The sequence below is a fragment of the Schistosoma haematobium genome, chromosome 3, assembly GCF_000699445.3.
Source record: "Schistosoma haematobium chromosome 3, whole genome shotgun sequence".
In the NCBI taxonomy this organism is placed as follows: domain Eukaryota; kingdom Metazoa; phylum Platyhelminthes; class Trematoda; order Strigeidida; family Schistosomatidae; genus Schistosoma; species Schistosoma haematobium.
In genome coordinates this window covers 14,291,219-14,308,996 of record NC_067198.1, presented here as the reverse complement: position 1 = coordinate 14,308,996, position 17,778 = coordinate 14,291,219, and the positions used below count along the sequence as shown (strand labels likewise).

At 33.3% G+C, this 17,778-nt stretch overlaps 3 protein-coding genes across 6 annotated transcripts in view; 1 reads left to right on the top strand and 2 right to left on the bottom strand.

The window, feature by feature from the left end:
- The window catches only part of ABCG2_1 (ATP-binding cassette sub- G member 2), a 41,856-nt gene extending 36,743 nt beyond the window's left edge, over positions 1 to 5,113 (top strand). For both annotated transcript variants that reach the window (XM_051213087.1, XM_051213086.1), the window contains 4 exons: positions 113 to 469; positions 1,260 to 1,539; positions 2,204 to 2,370; positions 4,646 to 5,113. In XM_051213087.1, coding sequence (XP_051069023.1) covers positions 113 to 469; positions 1,260 to 1,539; positions 2,204 to 2,370; positions 4,646 to 4,796 — 955 coding nt within the window. In that variant the 3' untranslated portion in view covers positions 4,797 to 5,113. The remainder of the gene's footprint in view (positions 1 to 112; positions 470 to 1,259; positions 1,540 to 2,203; positions 2,371 to 4,645) is intronic.
- Positions 5,114 to 7,679: 2,566 nt separating this feature from the next.
- On the bottom strand, positions 7,680 to 11,675 carry MS3_00005062 (uncharacterized protein; the record flags this gene model as incomplete). Of its 2 annotated transcripts, none has more annotated exons than XM_012939629.3 (4): positions 7,680 to 8,147; positions 8,181 to 8,282; positions 8,317 to 8,461; positions 11,671 to 11,675. In XM_012939629.3, 4 exons carry the CDS (start codon positions 11,673 to 11,675, stop codon positions 7,950 to 7,952), a joined length of 450 nt encoding a protein of 149 aa, XP_012795083.2. In that variant the 3' UTR covers positions 7,680 to 7,949. The 2 variants fall into 2 exon arrangements, with proteins under 2 accessions (XP_012795083.2, XP_051069021.1); XM_051213085.1 differs by lacking the exon at positions 11,671 to 11,675 and adding an exon at positions 9,826 to 10,120.
- Positions 11,676 to 14,944: 3,269 nt separating this feature from the next.
- Positions 14,945 to 17,778, bottom strand: part of TJP1_1 (Tight junction protein ZO-1) — a 32,898-nt gene continuing 30,064 nt past the window's right edge. For both annotated transcript variants that reach the window (XM_051213083.1, XM_051213084.1), the window contains one exon: positions 14,945 to 16,901. Coding sequence is in view for 1 of the 2 variants with exons in the window: in XM_051213084.1 (XP_051069020.1) it covers positions 16,446 to 16,901 (456 nt within the window). In the remaining variant the exon portion in view is untranslated. The remainder of the gene's footprint in view (positions 16,902 to 17,778) is intronic.

Here is a 17,778-nt window from a genome sequence, read left to right as displayed (position 1 = left end):
CATTTGCATAAAATATTATACATTTCTAAGGATGTTGTAATAATTTCGATGGATGCATATATTCTTACTTAATGACGTTTACTCTTTTCTACTTAAAAACAATACTACATAGTGTGCTGGAAGAAGTTAGCTCGATTGCTAATCGATTGGAAAAATATGAAAATGGTTCAAAAAAGAGCAAAGATAATGCTGTAGATATATCATTTGCTGCATCATATATTCGACAAATCAATAAAGTGTGTTGGAGATCAATACTGAATCTATTACGAGATCCTCTAGCATCAGTGATACAAACTATTGTTTATTTATTTTTTGCATTATCCATGGGTATAGTTTATTTTCAAATGAATGATTCTTTGGAATCTGGTATACAAAATCGTACTGGATTATTTTATTTTTGTACATTACAAGTGATATTTGTAAATTTGGCTACAATTGAGTTATTTATTAAAGAACGTGTACTTTTTATGTAAGTTTAAATTGTTTCTTAATGCTTGCATTTAATGTCTATCAGTTTGATTTGTCAAATGTCAGCAGTATCGGAAGGTTAGAGAACAGAAAATTCAAAGAATACAGATCGCGAGTAATATCATTATTAATAAGTCGTTGAATACAGATGAAAAGAATTTTCCGACTCAGTTTAAACTAAGTGTGTTATTAGAATTCAAGTTAACATTTAATTAGTTTATTTTCAATCTAATAAATGTCACTTCAGCCATCAGTCTTTCTCTTTTGAAAACGTCATTATGAACCATTTAAATTTAAAGATGACTAGTGACACTACAAATTTCAAAGTTCAGTCTATTAACGAACAGCGTATTTCAGAAAAGCCACACTTTTACAATATAGTACGTCTTCTAAGTAGCATTATTTCATAATTATTTGGTCAGGACATTGTAACTGATTATTTCATGATCATTTGAAAGTTTTTAAAAAATGAGATCTTGATAAAATATCATTTCCATTAAACCACTATTAAAACTCTTTTAAGATAAAATCCTTACAACAGATATATATATCATCTAATAAAATGGAATATGAGAGCTCGAGACGTCTTCTACAGTGAGCGATTAAACATGTTAGGCACCTCTGTTACCGACAGTCCCTTATCAATTAAACTGAGCTGTATACATTACTGGACATTCCTACCGATTGTACTAATTTCCTAATGTAATCTGTCTGTTTAAAAATGAAAATACAATAGCCGCTGTATTGAACTTTGTATTATTACTTTTATCTTTGTTCTAATCCAATTGCAGACATGAAAGTTCAAGTGGTTATTATCAAGTCTCAGTATACTTTTTCTCTAAAATTCTCTGTGATATAATACCAACTAAAGTACTACCTATATTATTCTTTATGCCAATATGTTATTGGATGGCTGGTTTACAGAAAACGTTTGGAGCTTTTATGTTTTTCGAATTACTTCTATGCCTTACAACGTTAGCCGCTGCTGCAATTGCTTTGTTTATATCAGCAAGTGTTACAGTCTTTGGATTGGCTAATGCTATAATATCGATTATTTATGTATTTATGATGGTAAGTTTTATAAGTACATGTCATGTATATAACTAATTTCTAATGGTAAACTTGACTTTTAACCACACTTTAGATATGAGTACCAGTAATACTATCCGTTTGTCCAAACCAAAGTAAGCTGAACAGTGTTCAAATTCGCAACTGAATTATTATGATCGTATGGAACCTTACTATCGTAATTTTTAAAAATACACTTCTCTGTCATCTTCTATTCATGCATCTCACTACATTTGACATGGTGAGACGAATACTAAACACTATTTATTAAACCTTAGGCGCTCGTATTCTTATTTCTGTCTGCAGAAAATGTTAATACATCACCATTTCGACTAGTGTCAGTACATATGATTATACCAAAACCGAGAAAAGTGAGCAACAATAAATGAAACGATCGTCGGATAATACTAAATATATTTCACGTGAAATATTCCTATACTATCTTTGGCTGAGGCTTTAAATAATTTATGTAAAGGTTTTCAAAAGAGTATGCATCTCATTGGCGTCATAGATACATCATTCTGACTAGTGTCAACAAACATGGAAAGTGTAAAGCTACCTGTAATTTGTTGCCGGGTAAATATTGAGAACAGCTCCCTCAGTCTTTGATTATATCCATTTGGAACAATGAATGATTTATATCAAACCTTTTTCTCATTGATTTTAGGTTTTTTCTGGTTTCTTAATCAATTTAAAATCTATGGCTGTTTGGCTTAGTTGGCTTCGTTACTTCTCTATATTTCGTTACAGTATGGGCGGTTTACTGATTATGGAAATGACAACACTTCGATTTTGTCCTATGGATAAATCGAATACAACAATTAATAGGCAATGGTATGATAATTTATTCTTTGTTGTTTTACAATTGATCGCTTTTTATTTTTTTAAAAATAAAATTATCATTGGCTTGCTTGAAGGATTAAAGGATCGAATGTAGCTAAATTTTTTACTCAGTTCTCATCATTTTACCAGGCATCTGCTGTTTTGAGCATTCTTATACATCAAAATTAGGAATTGAATAATTTAATTATAAATTTTCTTCAAGTCTTACTGTTTTGGGTTTAAATTTCCTTCACTTCAGTTATTTGTTCTTACACTATCATTCTTTATTTTGACTATATTAATCCCACCATCTACTCATTTATCCGCTTACTCTTATTTTGCTGCTTAATCAACTTATTTCTAAGGACATTTTAAGTAAGTTTATAGTATAGTTTATGTATAATAATGATTTACTTTCAATTATATATGGTGATATGATTTTATGGAATTGTAGCTTTCTTTTATCACTAGGCCATAAAAAAAATAATCGATTTCTCCACTCGTTCAGATAAGCATTCAGCCTTAGTTCTCATTAATATGAAAATATATATGATTCGTAAACATGTTCCATTGTTTAATTCTGATCATTGTATTATTCGTGTTCTGCTTAAGGCATATGACAAACTTGAAAAGAGTACACTCTGATTTCAAACAAAGAAAGTTAAATACAGGAATTGCTCAGAATAAAATATCCATGATCTGCAAAAAAACATGCTGGCATTTATTCACAAATGACTCAATGACAAACTTTGTTGATGTTTGTTATGCCATTGAATCTATTTTTGTAAGTTTTGATCGACCTATATCTTCACAATTAAAACGATTACGAAGGAAAAAAATATAAAAAAAATGTACAAGGAGCTGCGATACGAGTATATTAAACCATATCAGTTCGCTTACGAGACTATACCCCTGCCTTTGATTTTGTCCCAACACCACAACTACTAAACACGTTTGCCAGCGTCAATACTACTAGCTTGACAACTGACTGGTTATGCTCTTACCTCTGTGGAAGAAAACAGTACACTGTGCCGACAGGAAAGTGTTCTACATCCTTACTCACTCAAAAAAGTATGTCTCAAGGAGCTACCCTTTCCCCTTTTTTTCCGTCATCTACAAAAAGCACGTTCATTAATTATGCGAACGATCTAACTGTATGTACGTCAATTTCTGACTCTTGAGATCCTTTTGCAATATGTTTTTGTCGCTCATTGAACGGTAGCCTGTTTCTAATGGTCCCACACTTAATGCTTCTGAATGTCAAGCTGTTAATTTCAGCTTGTACATGAGCAGCACTTAAAGACTCGATTGTGATCCTACAAAGTTTGTACTACTGAGGATTTTGTAATAAAGTGTCAAAGGTCATTTATCTTGGCGTAACTTTTTCCTTTGGTATCTCTTCGCCTTCTTAGGTTTTATTGATATCAAAAAAAGTTTCTGGTTTAACTTATTATATATTTACTTTTACGACTCGTGAATCCTTGGTTATTACCAATTCATCTTTTTTATTCTCCATTATTCTTTACCGGGCTTTTGAGGAAAGATTTTTCTGTTTTGCAAAGAATGCTTAAGGTGATTCGCATGGTGTGTAGTGAATCTTTTGAAGTCATCATGAATATGGTTGTGGATAGAAATTTAAAATCTTGCGAACTCCTAGCAAATGCTATCTTATCAAATACTAACCATCCAATTTAGTTACAACTTTCTCCTTTTGTATTTCCTCGTAGAACTAGGAGCTAATACTTTAGCATCCATGTACGCAAGCAAAGGCATAAAAGTCTTACAATATCTTGTCTGAAAGTTATTTGTAACTTCCAAAGTCATGATATACATGCATTGCATCTTATGAATAAAGTAGATATAAATGGAATTTATACACAACTTTTGAAATATCTTAACACCAGTTATTTTTTGAATGTATTTAGACAGAATGCGTACATAATATGACACTAGATATATGCAGTAACGAATTCAATCTCATCTCACTGAAACAAATTCCAAAGGCTATTATTCTTGTTTTATTTATGCAACATTTTTGGAAAAAATCAAAATGATCATTAACAGTGGGATGAGAAATCAGTCAAAAATTGCTATACTGTTGTTACACTCGGTTCCTTACTGTTCAGTATTAAGGTTTAAAATGTATACATTATATGTAATTTTAATTGCAATTAAAAATTAAGAAATGAATTATAAGAATAAAAGTGTTTAAACATATCTTTTGTGATTAAATTAAGTAACTACGTTGATGTCTATGCTTTCTCTCACTTCATAACCCTCTTTACAGTCAAAATGGCACGACATATTTGGAAGACCAAGAGATCCCTTATATGACTGGATGGGATTTATGGTCTAATGTTGTTGGGTTGGTAGTAATTATGATTGCATTTTACATTCTTTGTTATGTTCGACTTCGACTACTCAATAAATACAAGTAGTCTAACAGGCAAATATGGATAATTTGTTGATGCGTGTTAACTGGGACAGCTTAGCTCGCGACAGTATTTATGCAAACATAGATGACCAGGATAAAGGGGTATGTAAACCTCAAAATTAATTTACACAATTTTAACCTTTTCTGATGGTGCGTCGCGTTGGATAATCTGTTTACAAGCTACTTTATGAAAGAAGAGAGAAAAAAAACGGTTTTGGGTATAAACTTCAATCTGTCAACACACAAGACCCTATAATTTGTACATAAATAACATTGGTGACCTAGTTAAGTTGTATTTTATTGAAAAAGTCTATTTTTATGATACACATCTCTTGTTTTGTTTTCCATAAAAGCGTATATTTTGAAAAATAAAGGTTGTACCGAGGTTAATTTTCATTTACCAGCTCATTACTATAAGTGATTTAGAGAAGAAACGAATAAGACAACCATTATTTCTTAAAGTTACGACAGGCTACTACATTATTGAAGTTGCTGACGAATTAACCAATAACTGGGATGTAGAATAAAACATATTTCAATATACTGAAATAGTAACCAGTTGAAAGATCGAGAAATTGTTCAATCTTATGCGGACTGAGCGGAACAACAGCTATGATGGAGATCCGTGTATCACTCTAAGCGGTTAATGTTGTCTAGGAAGCTAATAAAAACACCCAAATAGTTCATGATGAAGGTAATCGTGAAGAGGATGGAATAAATAATCACAAGAAATCGAAAATATGTACTACCAAAGATTAAAAGAACATAAACTGGTAATTAGGAGATGACAAACAAGGATTGGTAACAGGAAATAAAATGAAAAGCAATAAGACAGACGTATGATAAATGAACTCAATCTTAAATGGAGCTGTAGTAAAGGGACAAATCAAAGTGGTAAATGTTTGGCAATCGAAAAATCTGTGTGATGACGGCGATAGTGAAAGATACTTTTGTGTACGGATCTAATTCTAGGTCATGTATTACTGACACTTATTTGGAAGATGGTTGAGACAGACATATACCTCTTAATGCTTCCAGGTTCATCATGTAAAAGGCTCAAAGAATGATCCAGTAACTGAGTATTCGTAACTGACTGGATGGCATAATGTAGTCATTGTTTCAGTATTACTAAATAAACTACGTTTAAGGGTGTGGCCCAAAGGGAAGTGTTACTCGGCGACCAACCCACATACATGGTCCTAAAAAAGCCTTTGTACACTTATGTGGCTGTTCCCTGAACATTTCCCACAATATTACAGTATATTCGTGAGAAGACAGTCAGCATGAAATTCTCCAGACAGCAACCTCGTGTAACGATTTCCAGGGAATTAATCAGCAAGGACATCCGTGAATCCAATATAAGCTTTAGTCATACCGACAAAAGTAAAATGACCTGTAGTTTAAATGCTATTCACAACAAGATCCACGTACAAAATGATCTATCTTCGTAGATATAACACTCCCGTCTAGGACTTAAGGACTGAGAGTAACGTAAGTGAACTGTAAATCGGATGTTGGCATAACCTATAGTGGAACAATGTGTTACCATTATTCATAGTAAAATCTGGAGTGTTTTATCCATGTAATAAGTAATGGTTTAAATAAAGCTGTAGATTGTTGAAGTGAAAGACAGGTCACCAACTCTACAAAATACTAGTTATACGGTCGATAAAATTAATTACCAGTGGGCCTCAAGATATTACTTTATCTTGTCAGCTAAGTACAATCCTGATGACTTTGAGATTATCGAAACGAGATCCGAGAAAGTCTACCTTTGTGACACAATAAGCATTGACAGTGCATTTATTCTAAGGAAGTCTACAGCATAATTGGCGTGAGGATCTAAGACTCAGTAGCTTGATTTGCTGGATATCTTACTGGTCAAATGAAATGACAAACAGAATTTAATGAAAATTAGTTTGTTAGTTCATCAATATACATTCCTCTACAGACAAATATAGCACGACAAACGGTCAACGTGAAACAGATACATTTATGTACTTTGAATAAACAGATATTGATAACGCTAACGATGAGACCTAGTAAATTCCGAGATATCAGAAGAACGTGAATGACTGATGATTATAATACTCCTGTGTTCAAACATGATGGAATACTTATCATTTTATTAAGAGTGTGTCATGCAGTAAGTCGTCTGGAAGTATGGTCACTTCTGATGTTCAGAAGAACAATGAAAGCTTTCTGATTGAACTTACTATCTCAGAGAACGAAATTCGTTGAAACCACCCATCTGAGTTGCAAATTTCTATCACACAGACATAGTTATTTTATATTGTTTACATTAACGAAGTATTTCAACGTACGTATGTTGGGTTCGACTTCGTTTACATAGCTTAGGCGGTTTACAACTGATTATTAATAAAATCGTGGTTAACCGATTTATTAATGCCGTAAGAATAAATGTTACACCTAAAAGGAAACAAGTGATTACTAAATGAGTCTGTTTAATTCATAAAACTTAGTAGAGGAATATGGGACAGACTATACCACACTGTCCATATGACGACAAAAACATAATCTGAATCTGGAATCCAACAGTTGAAATTCGATTGCTTAGGCTGCTGAGCAACTGATGACATGTTCAACCAAACTTCACTGTCACTGTGACCACAAACGATTGCTTCCAGCCATAATAGCCAAAAGGTGCACCCAAGCCTTAGCAAAATGTATTCATTTTTGAAGCGATGCAGTGCGGGACGAAGATAAGGCTGGAATTCAACTTGCGGATATTTCAGGGATCGACTTCATACTCTGATAGAAGTTACTGAGTTACAACTTCAGATCAGCAACTTTTAGGTCCAAGTTATACATACATGATGTATTTAGAAGGACAAAATAAACTAAGTGAGCGCTTCTTAGCGGCCATCTTCTGTTTAATTAGTATAATTATTACTTTAAATGTCATATTTGATTCATCACCAACTAATAATATAGAATATTTAACTGACATGCTAATGCTATTGTACCTTTTTCATCACGTTTAAATGTGTTGTGATCTGTTGTTTGGTGTATCTTAGCTTATTGGTTGAGATGCTGTGTGTTATAACATTTTAAAGTCTGGCCACCATATACAGAAATTAACAGTGATATAATATTTATTATGCAGAAAAAATTTACAAGGAATTTTACAATGGACTTATTCACCCTCGTTGACCAACATGTTTGGAATTCCGTTTGAGATGGTAAATTCTCGACCAGTTTCTGGGCAAACCAGTACACCCTCCATTACGTCGACTTCAAGAAGTGCTCGGTGTGCCAATTTTAAGAATTCTTCGTTTTCCGAATAATTAACCGGGACTTCTTCTGGCAAACAAGGAATGTATTCTTCACCAATCTGTTAAGAAATTATACAGAATAGACCAATTACTTCATCTGCTACTGACTTCACAACAGACCACTCCACTTTTGGAATCAAACGGGCAACTGATGCAGGGTCATAATCAACTGTTGATACCTTTAATGTGTTGGCCTGAAAATATTAACTGTGAGAAGTGGTAACTGACTTTCAATTTTAGTGGATATCCCACTTTCACAGACTTTAAGACACGAGAAGTAAGTATGTTGTGCAGAAAAAGCTTCATCCTAACTGCAAGCCAGCAAATAAAGTTATTTCTTCGGAAATATTGATCTTCAAAACGAGTACGCAATCTGGAGAACAAAAGGAATATATAAGCGCATGTCAGTACTGAGTAGTTAGTATGGAGATGGAGAGTACAGTCCACGGGATCTTTGTTCTGAATAGCACAACAAATAGTAAACTGTCTTACAAGTAATTACTTAGTCAGACTAACTTCATAATCAGTTGTGACGTTGGTGTACAGTGGTAAGACTGAGTACTTATTCATCAGTTATTCGCAACGGATGTAAAGCTTGGGACAAGTGTGTACCAGTCCTTATTCCCTAATCAACACAATGAAGTGAAATTTACGAGATGAATGTAAGAAAATTCGAGTAGTATAAAGACGGTGATAGTGCAAAAGACCAAACATTAAAAATATGGGTCTAAAATAAAGTAACCTCCTTCAGTCTGGGCACCCGGGCAGTATCATAGCCCACACACAAATCAAGTGACTTGTGTGGTGTATATGTATTCGGTGCTCCTTCATACCAATATTTATGTGTTCAAATAAGTAAGTAAAACAAGGTAGGGAAGAAGAGATGCTGAAGAGGAAAATTATTTAACGTCTTTAAACGCTGATTCCGCAAACACTGAACAAGTAGTCAGGACTTAACAAGGCTCAGAATGACAATTAATGGTTATAACTGTTGATGTCAAGTATCTATTCAGACACCCAACCTTCTTCGAACCCACTAGGATCTCACCCAGTAAAGTAAGCCTTGAAATAGGACACCCCAAAATGCTTCAATGAGTGAGACTATAACGTGTGAATGATGTCTAAGAGGTACCAAAGTGGCCAAGAGAACCTTCAGTCACTGACATGTCAAAACAAGGATATGAGCTAGTGTAAGGAGTAATGAACAGAAATGACAGTTCTGAATTCTGGTTAAAGAGAGTAAGGACTGGGATCATAAGCTGATATCAGCTATGATGCTAAAACGCTGTTTAGTCATATTGTAGCGGGTTTAAAAACTTGAATCATTTACTTTTAATCCCGATTTTCAGATCATGTCAATTAGAAACCTGTGTCACCCCATTTATTGTTTGTTGTTTTTCTTATTGTGCGTTTCGTGGATCACTGGCTCACTATTTCATCTTGTTCTCAATCCCAACATTTCTCATGCATGCCCCCTAATACCCACAATCCCTACAAGAAAGACACGAAGCGCTACGATGCGTATAGGCGAGATTCTCAATAAAATCGAGTGCTGTTGCCTTTATTCTGACTGGTTTGTTCAGCATTTATAGCCCCGCCGAATCCCCGATAAAACATAAAGTAAAGTAAATGTCTCCAAGTCAAATAACAAGCGAGTTACAGTGATTCGAGTATGGTTAATAACATTCCGGACGAACCAAAAGGACTCTAATGAAATAAACGAAAAGTTTATCCGACCCTAGCAACTTGGAATGCCCACATTGTAAATGCAACAACAACCTTGAGACCACAAACAACGCGCCCAGTAAGTTCAACTGTCCAACATTTTCACAGAACCCCATTACAAAAGTCTTAATGTCGGATGATTATTCAAAAGGATATGCTTATGTTTAATTAAAAGTTGCAAGCAACTCAAGCTCTGCGGTCTTAATGTTGTGTGGAATAACTTAGATTTTCTGGTCAGCTTATCTGAATTCCGGTTATCAGCTAACAAATTAACCCAATGTTTCTATATTCACCATGAACGCGCGAACGTCGAAAGAAGGCATAATTGTTCTGACTCCAATGTGGAAGTGATCTAGAGCTTTTAAGATGCCACAAGTAATCGCGGTTTCACGACGTCTTTAACCGCAATATCTAAACGTTCCACAACTATTCGAAGTTTCACAACACCTTAACTAGTAAGAACTTTAATGGCAAAAATGTGAAACCTCAATCAAATAAGAAGTCAGAAGTCAAAAGGTTTGAAAATATATTCGAAAAAATATTGATATATTAAGAAACGATAATTCTAGATTGGCTAGCGGCTATAGATATGCTGTACGGCGTTCCCCCCACGTGATCTGTTGCGCATGCGTCACCGAATACATTTAGCAAGCTGAGTCAATTTTAAGTAATGTGCTCAGTATCAAATGTTGAAGACTAACGGAACTATTGACTTTGGGGATTTATTACACCTACAACTTTTTAAACGTTTCCGTCTATTGCCTGACATGTCATCGAACTGCGTACTAAAACTTTGCGGTCAGGCTATCCTGCTTGTTTATTGCTCTTGAGGAACAGGCAGTTTACTGGAAAGATAGCCAGCAGACAAGATCAATGGAACGTCATATACAATAAATAACCTGTCTGCTTTATGTTCCTTTCCTCAATGTATAATAAAAGTACAGTATGTGCCGTTTTTCTGTTAAACTACTTAATTAAGGTATACGAATAGAATTATCTATGCCAGCAGATCAAATCCAAGATTCTAGACATGATTTTACTACCTTATCTATAAAATCTAACGTGAAAGTAACATCATAGTTCTCAATGATTCATCTTATCAGTAAAAATTTATGGGACTTCTGAAGAACACATTTGAGATAGGGATAGAATAATATAATTGACATGAAGAGGTTACATAGCGGTCACTTCTGCGGAACACAGCGATACCAAATCGATTAAAGAGTTCTGCACCCACTATTTCTGACCTTCCTCAAGTGTTCGATGCTGAATGTGAATCGTCTCAGTCATCGTATATTCGGACTCAGGGATCATCCGGCCGAGAAACAATACCATTACAAACGTTTTGCAGGTGTTTCACATATGGCCGGAGAATTTGTTGAGGATCTCATTTTATTCATCTTAAGCTATCTATATAAGTAATACATGAGCACACCACTATAGCTCGTCTCAGCATGCCAAACGAAAATAGCGAATAAAGTGAAGTTTATTGGGGAAAATGAAATCCTATATGAAATTTATGGTACAATATATAGTATTCACACGCTGAATGAATGGAAAAATTGGTTAAAGATCTACAGTATATCTAAAGACTAATTGAGATGATCAGAAGTATTCGAATTGCTATACGAACTAGGAATTACGGGTATAACCAATTTAGACCACGAAGAACCAGGTGAGAACAAACGAAAGCATTGTATTTGGAATTAGAAATCAGGCGGTCATATAAACACGACACTAATATGTATACAAAGAACAGTCTTTTCGATAAATTTTCTTCCAGTTCTACTATTATACATCAAATTAATAATCCGAAAAGTGGCCAGATTTAGGGTAAAGCGCATCGTTTAAAGTTACCGCATGTGAATTCAGAACTGTCAAAAAGTATTAAATTGACAATGTTTATATATCTCATATGGAATGTTAACTTAAATTAGCTTATATGTTAAGTGGAATGTTGAGATTAACGATTCACTGAAAAATGTTAGATGTACCATGCATATTTAGCAACAGAATTTTTGTAATTTCTATTCCCCTGAGGAAAATGGGGTGGACAGTCATAATAATTATTAAGAAATAAAACGCCATGTGTTTTGATCTATGGATAACAATGCAACACATTTCCATTTTGTACTTTCTGAATTTGAGCTCTCAATTTTTTCCTTGAAGTCTGTAATGTGTAGTACCCATACACACCTACATGAATCATCCATGCTATTGAACACACTTCAACGACTCAATGAGCACGTGACTATTGAGTCACTTTTACCTTCATAATAACTGTTGTCCTCATAGAATATTGTGACCTTCAGGGCATATACAGGTCTTTCTTTCATGTCGTCGTGGTTTTGCGCTTATGTTCTTTGTTTATATGACCACCACCTATTACTTTATCCAGTGCCTGTCTCTTTGCCATACTACGGGCTATTTTGAGCAGTTAGAACGCTTATAAGGAATGAAATAGCTAGTCGGGATGTTTGACTTCTACGGTCTATTTTTCCGCTTCGCTTTTCTTACTGTTTGTCTGGAGAAGCAAGTGTATGAAACATATACATCCGAAGCTCATTCTCGTATTTGATGCATCTTATTTCGTTGTTCTGAAGCGCGAATGAAATTGAAAATTATGTGCGAGAATTGGCGATATGTAGATTTAGTTATCATAATCATACAATCAAATTGGAGTCAGATAATCAGGCCACAATTTCATAGTCCGATTGGAATTACTGGTAATTCGTAATACTACTTCTAAACACTTGGCGTCACCTGAAGGACATTGTTCTCATTAGTTCAATTGATTTCATGCTAGATAACTGGTGTAAATTACCAACGTTTATAATATTTGTCGAATGATTGGGGGCCTACTCGACTTAGATGGGAATGATGTGACCATTAGCTAACATCGAATTCACACCTCGCGATCAACACCTAATATGGATTAACTTTTCATTGTATCAAGGTGCTATATAAACTTTGAAGACCGAACAACACAAAGGATAATATTACAGCAATATATTAGTTAAAGTAGGCAAAAGCAAAAGTGTGACCACCATCGCGTGGGGCAGTGCATATCTTACGATTAACTGATGCACGTTGGTTGTCCTTGACAGGGATCGACGATGTGTTTGATAACCAGTGACCAGACTTCCGGATGATTTAGCTAGGGCTCGGTGACATTTCACTGGCCCTATACTAGCAAGCGGACAACTAAGTGGGAATTAATCATAGCAGCTTATCAATGTATTGGTATCTTTGCTATAAATCAGGTTAAGTTGCAGCTTCATAATTAAGACATTTGGCCTCTTCCTCTTGGAATGGGCATTTTGACAACTGCGTTAACTCTGACTCAACATTCGAGAAATTAATCTTGCTATAAAACGACAAAATATTAGCAGGTTATGTGTTAGGTCTATGTACAAAATGGTTGACTTGCCCCCGTTCAATGCAATAAACATTGATATCCCATGATTCAAGGGAAAAGTGTAGGACTGTAAATAAAGATCTATTCATGTACCTGCAATAAGTCCTATAAAGTTTCCATCACTAATTCAAACACGAAATTTGATTGAAATCGGTTTATTACAAACGCACTAACTCAAAAACTCAAGTGTATAGCTTTCAGATTGGCCGATGGAAGAGAATGGGAGTACTATATCTGAATATGAACTTACATATGAGTCACAAATTATTGATTCACTACATTTTCAACCAATAAGGGAATATATATATATATATATATATATATATATATATATATACAAAAATATGCTTAGCTAATTAAATATCAGAATTAAATTAAAGTAATTTAATAGAAGCAAAATCCCATATTTTTCTTTACCATACTTTATCTCTAGATGTCAAGACTGATCATGTATATACATATATATATATATTTGAAAGGAGTCAACTGAAATATAACGTACAACGTCAGTCGGGATAACAACCACAGCCAACAAAATAACAAATTGTTAAACTTCAAATCTTGTGAACTTTATCGCTTTAAATGCAATAGAAGTTTATTGCTTTGACACGGTTTTTTGAGATTAACATAGGGTAGTGAAACATATTTTCTGGAAAAGCCAGGTTTTCCAGCGAGTTGTGGTCTTTTTTCCTGTGGAAGTAAGGGAATGAGCTATGTTTTATTGGTACCTATGTCACATGATTATTTTACTATCATTATTGTAATCTTTCTTATATTACTATTTTTTCTTGGCGTCTTTGGGGATTATACATTCCGTCTCCTACAGTCATCGAACAATTCCTCACTTAAGTTAGCAACCAGGTGTTCAACATCACATTCTATCGTAACACCAAATAAAACTAGCAATTGTACTACGTGTATTTCATGATATAAAAATCCTTAGAACTGTTCAAAACATACTTTAATAGCTTTTAATGGAATGGGGAGTCAAAACCATAAACGATCATGAAAACATGAACATATTTTATTGGAGTTACAAGCGAGGACTGTAATGATATGCGGAATATTTATCATTTCATACAGATACCACACATAGGGGTTAAATTTTATTCTAAGGTAAAACAGTTTGAATCATTAGATATATGCAATATTTTTCTAATCTCAACTACATTACCAAAAGTAGTTGTTTAAATAAATAAATTGTCCCAATTCAGATATTCCTATAAATGTTGTGAGTAAACATTTGTGCCGGTCATTATGCTTACACTTTCATTCAAAGTATAAACTTATCCAAGTGAATATTTCATCTTAACACTGACAACTCTATGCTATTTTATAGACAATTCTGAATTCACATGGGATAATTTTAAGTGATGTATTTTACTTCGAACCTGGCTACCTTTTGGATCATTACTATGAATATATAATTGTAGAACCTAAACAATATTTATTGGAAAAAAGATTCTGTATTCATATACCTGTGTTTTCATCTGATGAAGATTTTCCACCGAAATATCTACTCTCATTAATCTTCAGGTATTATGTTCTTTTGGTTTCTTGAGGCAGAGCATTATGCTGAGCGTTTGGACTTAGTGTATAAACATGTAATACTCTATCATAAAAAATCTCACAAAATATTATCGATAAAGATAAAATAAATTTTTTTAAAATCAAATCATTGTTGATTTTCACTGATCAGAACTTTTTGCTAGTGGCTTTCGTAACAAGTAACACAAATATACGAGGATGTTGTTGGTTACTTTTTCGTTTTGTTAAAGAAAAAATAATTCATATAATAGAACATTAGTATAATTCATTAATTGGTAAGGGGATTTATGAAGATCGTAGTATTTTAACAGTTGAATTCACAAGTTGATCTACGCTGGACCCATATTAGGATGAAACGCTATCCAGTGCTTCTAGGTTTTCAACGGTAGCCTAGCTTAAATTGACTCGTGCATTCAACTGTCAAAATTTATTAATTCTTGAGTGTGATTATTGGTGTACAGATTTCATTAAGATACACTGAGTATTGGTACCGGTTATTTCTAGTCAGAAAACTTAGTATTTGGGAACATTCAAAATAGTATTATAAGTAGGAGAAAATTGTACTGAACATTTTTATAAAATATACAACTTTATCATTGGATGCTAAAGTATTAACGGGATGATAAAAAGTAAATTTGATAGCAATAGCTAATAAGTATTTGAAATACCCAATGAAAATCTCTTATGGGATTATCACGACATTAGATTATAATGATTTTTCGGTAATAAAAATTATAGATTTTGCTGTCGTAATACAAAACCAAGTTAAACATTAAGAAATAATTTGATATATATTTTCCTAAATATAATGAATAAACATGCTAGTGAATAGTTGATTAGTACAAAGGAGAACAATTGCATAATAAGTTTCATACACATAGTTCCCTTTATTATCTTAAAGAGAGTAAGAACAAAGATTAGTGCAGAATAATATGGATTCATTTTATTTCGTCAGGTTCTCATCAGCTGCTTACAACCTAAATTATTTGAGAATCAGCGTTATTACAGATATTGACATACTTATACATAAGAGGGTGATTAAGGATGAATAAATGTATCATGGTGTAGCCAAGATTCCGACAGAGTTAACGAGGTCATAAAATTTTGTCTCGAATAAATAGAGTTTGAGAGGGAAGGTTCCGGAACATTGAGATAGTGATTAGAACTCATGAAAATAGATTAATGGTAATAAAGAAAATATGAATTGAAATCAGTCAGTTATGTATGATATAATTTGAAAGAGTTGGAGTAATGACGCAGTAAATAAATAGAGAAATAAATAAAATAAATGGTAACAATAACCCCTATTTCAATGTTCCGGAACTTTTCCTCTCAAACTCTATTTATTCGAGACAAAATTTTATGACCTCATTAACTCTATCGGAATCTTCGCTACACCATGATACATTTATTCATCCTTAATCACTCTCTTATGTATAAGTATGTCAATATCTGTAATAATGTTCAATTTTAAATATTTTAGGTTGTAAGCAGCTGATGAGGACCTGACGAAATAAAATGAATTCATATTATTCTGCACCAATCTTTGTTCTTGCTGTCTTTACATAGTAAGTGACAAATTTCTGCATTATATTTTCATGGGCTTATCCACTGATTTTCATATTTAAACATTTAAAGGAGACTATTTAGGAAAGTTAAAAACAAATTAGAAATGATCAATTAAAATTGAAATATGAGAGTCTTTAATAATGGAAAGAATTCCTTGATTAGTATTATGTTTTTGTTTTTGAGAATTTGTTTTGTTTTTCACAGATAATTGACATTTAGCACTTAGAGGTATTTCATGCCATTTTGTTGGTTCATTTGAACGTGAAGTTCTTGGTAAAGAATCATCATCGGTTGATGTTGAAGTAGAAATAGCTGAAGCATGTAATAAAGATAAATTCCATTTTTCTAAATGTTTATCAAGTTTTGTTTCGGATTCATCACTAGATTCTGAGTCTAGAGGATATCTTGGGACAGTAAGTTCAACAGGTTTATGAAATGTTAAACCTCTGGGACCACACATAACCATTGGACTGACCAATATAGGTTTGTCAGATGATTGATGTGTTTCACATGGTAAATTATCTATGAGCAATTCATTTTCGCTTTCATAAACCTTTATTGAAATGAAACAAAAAGTAATTGTTCGTTAAGAGTTTATTTTACAAAATTAAGCATTTTAAGCCTTTTACTGATCAAGACCTAAGTAATTGGATGTTTGCTGAAATTTGTCGAACCCAAACTAGTCAGCTGGTATTATCGTATGATACATCTAATTCTACATGTTGTACAATAAGTGATTTTTTGGTTCTATGTTGTACTTCACGGAGTTACTCTGTAAAGCGATTTTGTCTACATTATTAACCATTATGCTGTATATGCTTTTATTTCGTTTAATATTTTTTTTAAAAAGCTGACGGTATTACTACCATCTATAAATTAACTTTTAAAGACCTAAGTTTAACATGTTCAAACCCGCCAAATGAGTGAATATACATTTCCCTTCGACTGGAAAAGTGTCAACTCTGCACAATTAAAAGATCTATTTGTTTAGGCACGTGCTTTCATAACTGTGAGGTTAGTTTGTATCATAATCGATTAATAGTTATTTACAAACATAATGTCACAAAAACTACCCAAAAATAGGGTGAATTTATACAAATTAGAACATATATTGACCATTATCTCTATCAGAGGACCCTCCACTTGATAGCAAAACTTTCCAGAGTTTTGTGGTAACTATGTGCACTCTCTTTATCCTCACTGTCAATTTGGTTTGAATCTGATTTAATGAGGTCTATGTTAACTGCCTAAATCGTTAAATACTATTTTTCTATTTCTAAGGTTCTTTATGCGTGTCCAAACTATTAAATATTGAGAAACTCATTTGTATTCGAAAGCGAAGTATTTAACTAGAAAACTAGTATATGAACATTGTTTCATTTTCGGACTGACTAAATGCAATGTATACTAAAAGAATATCCATCTCATAC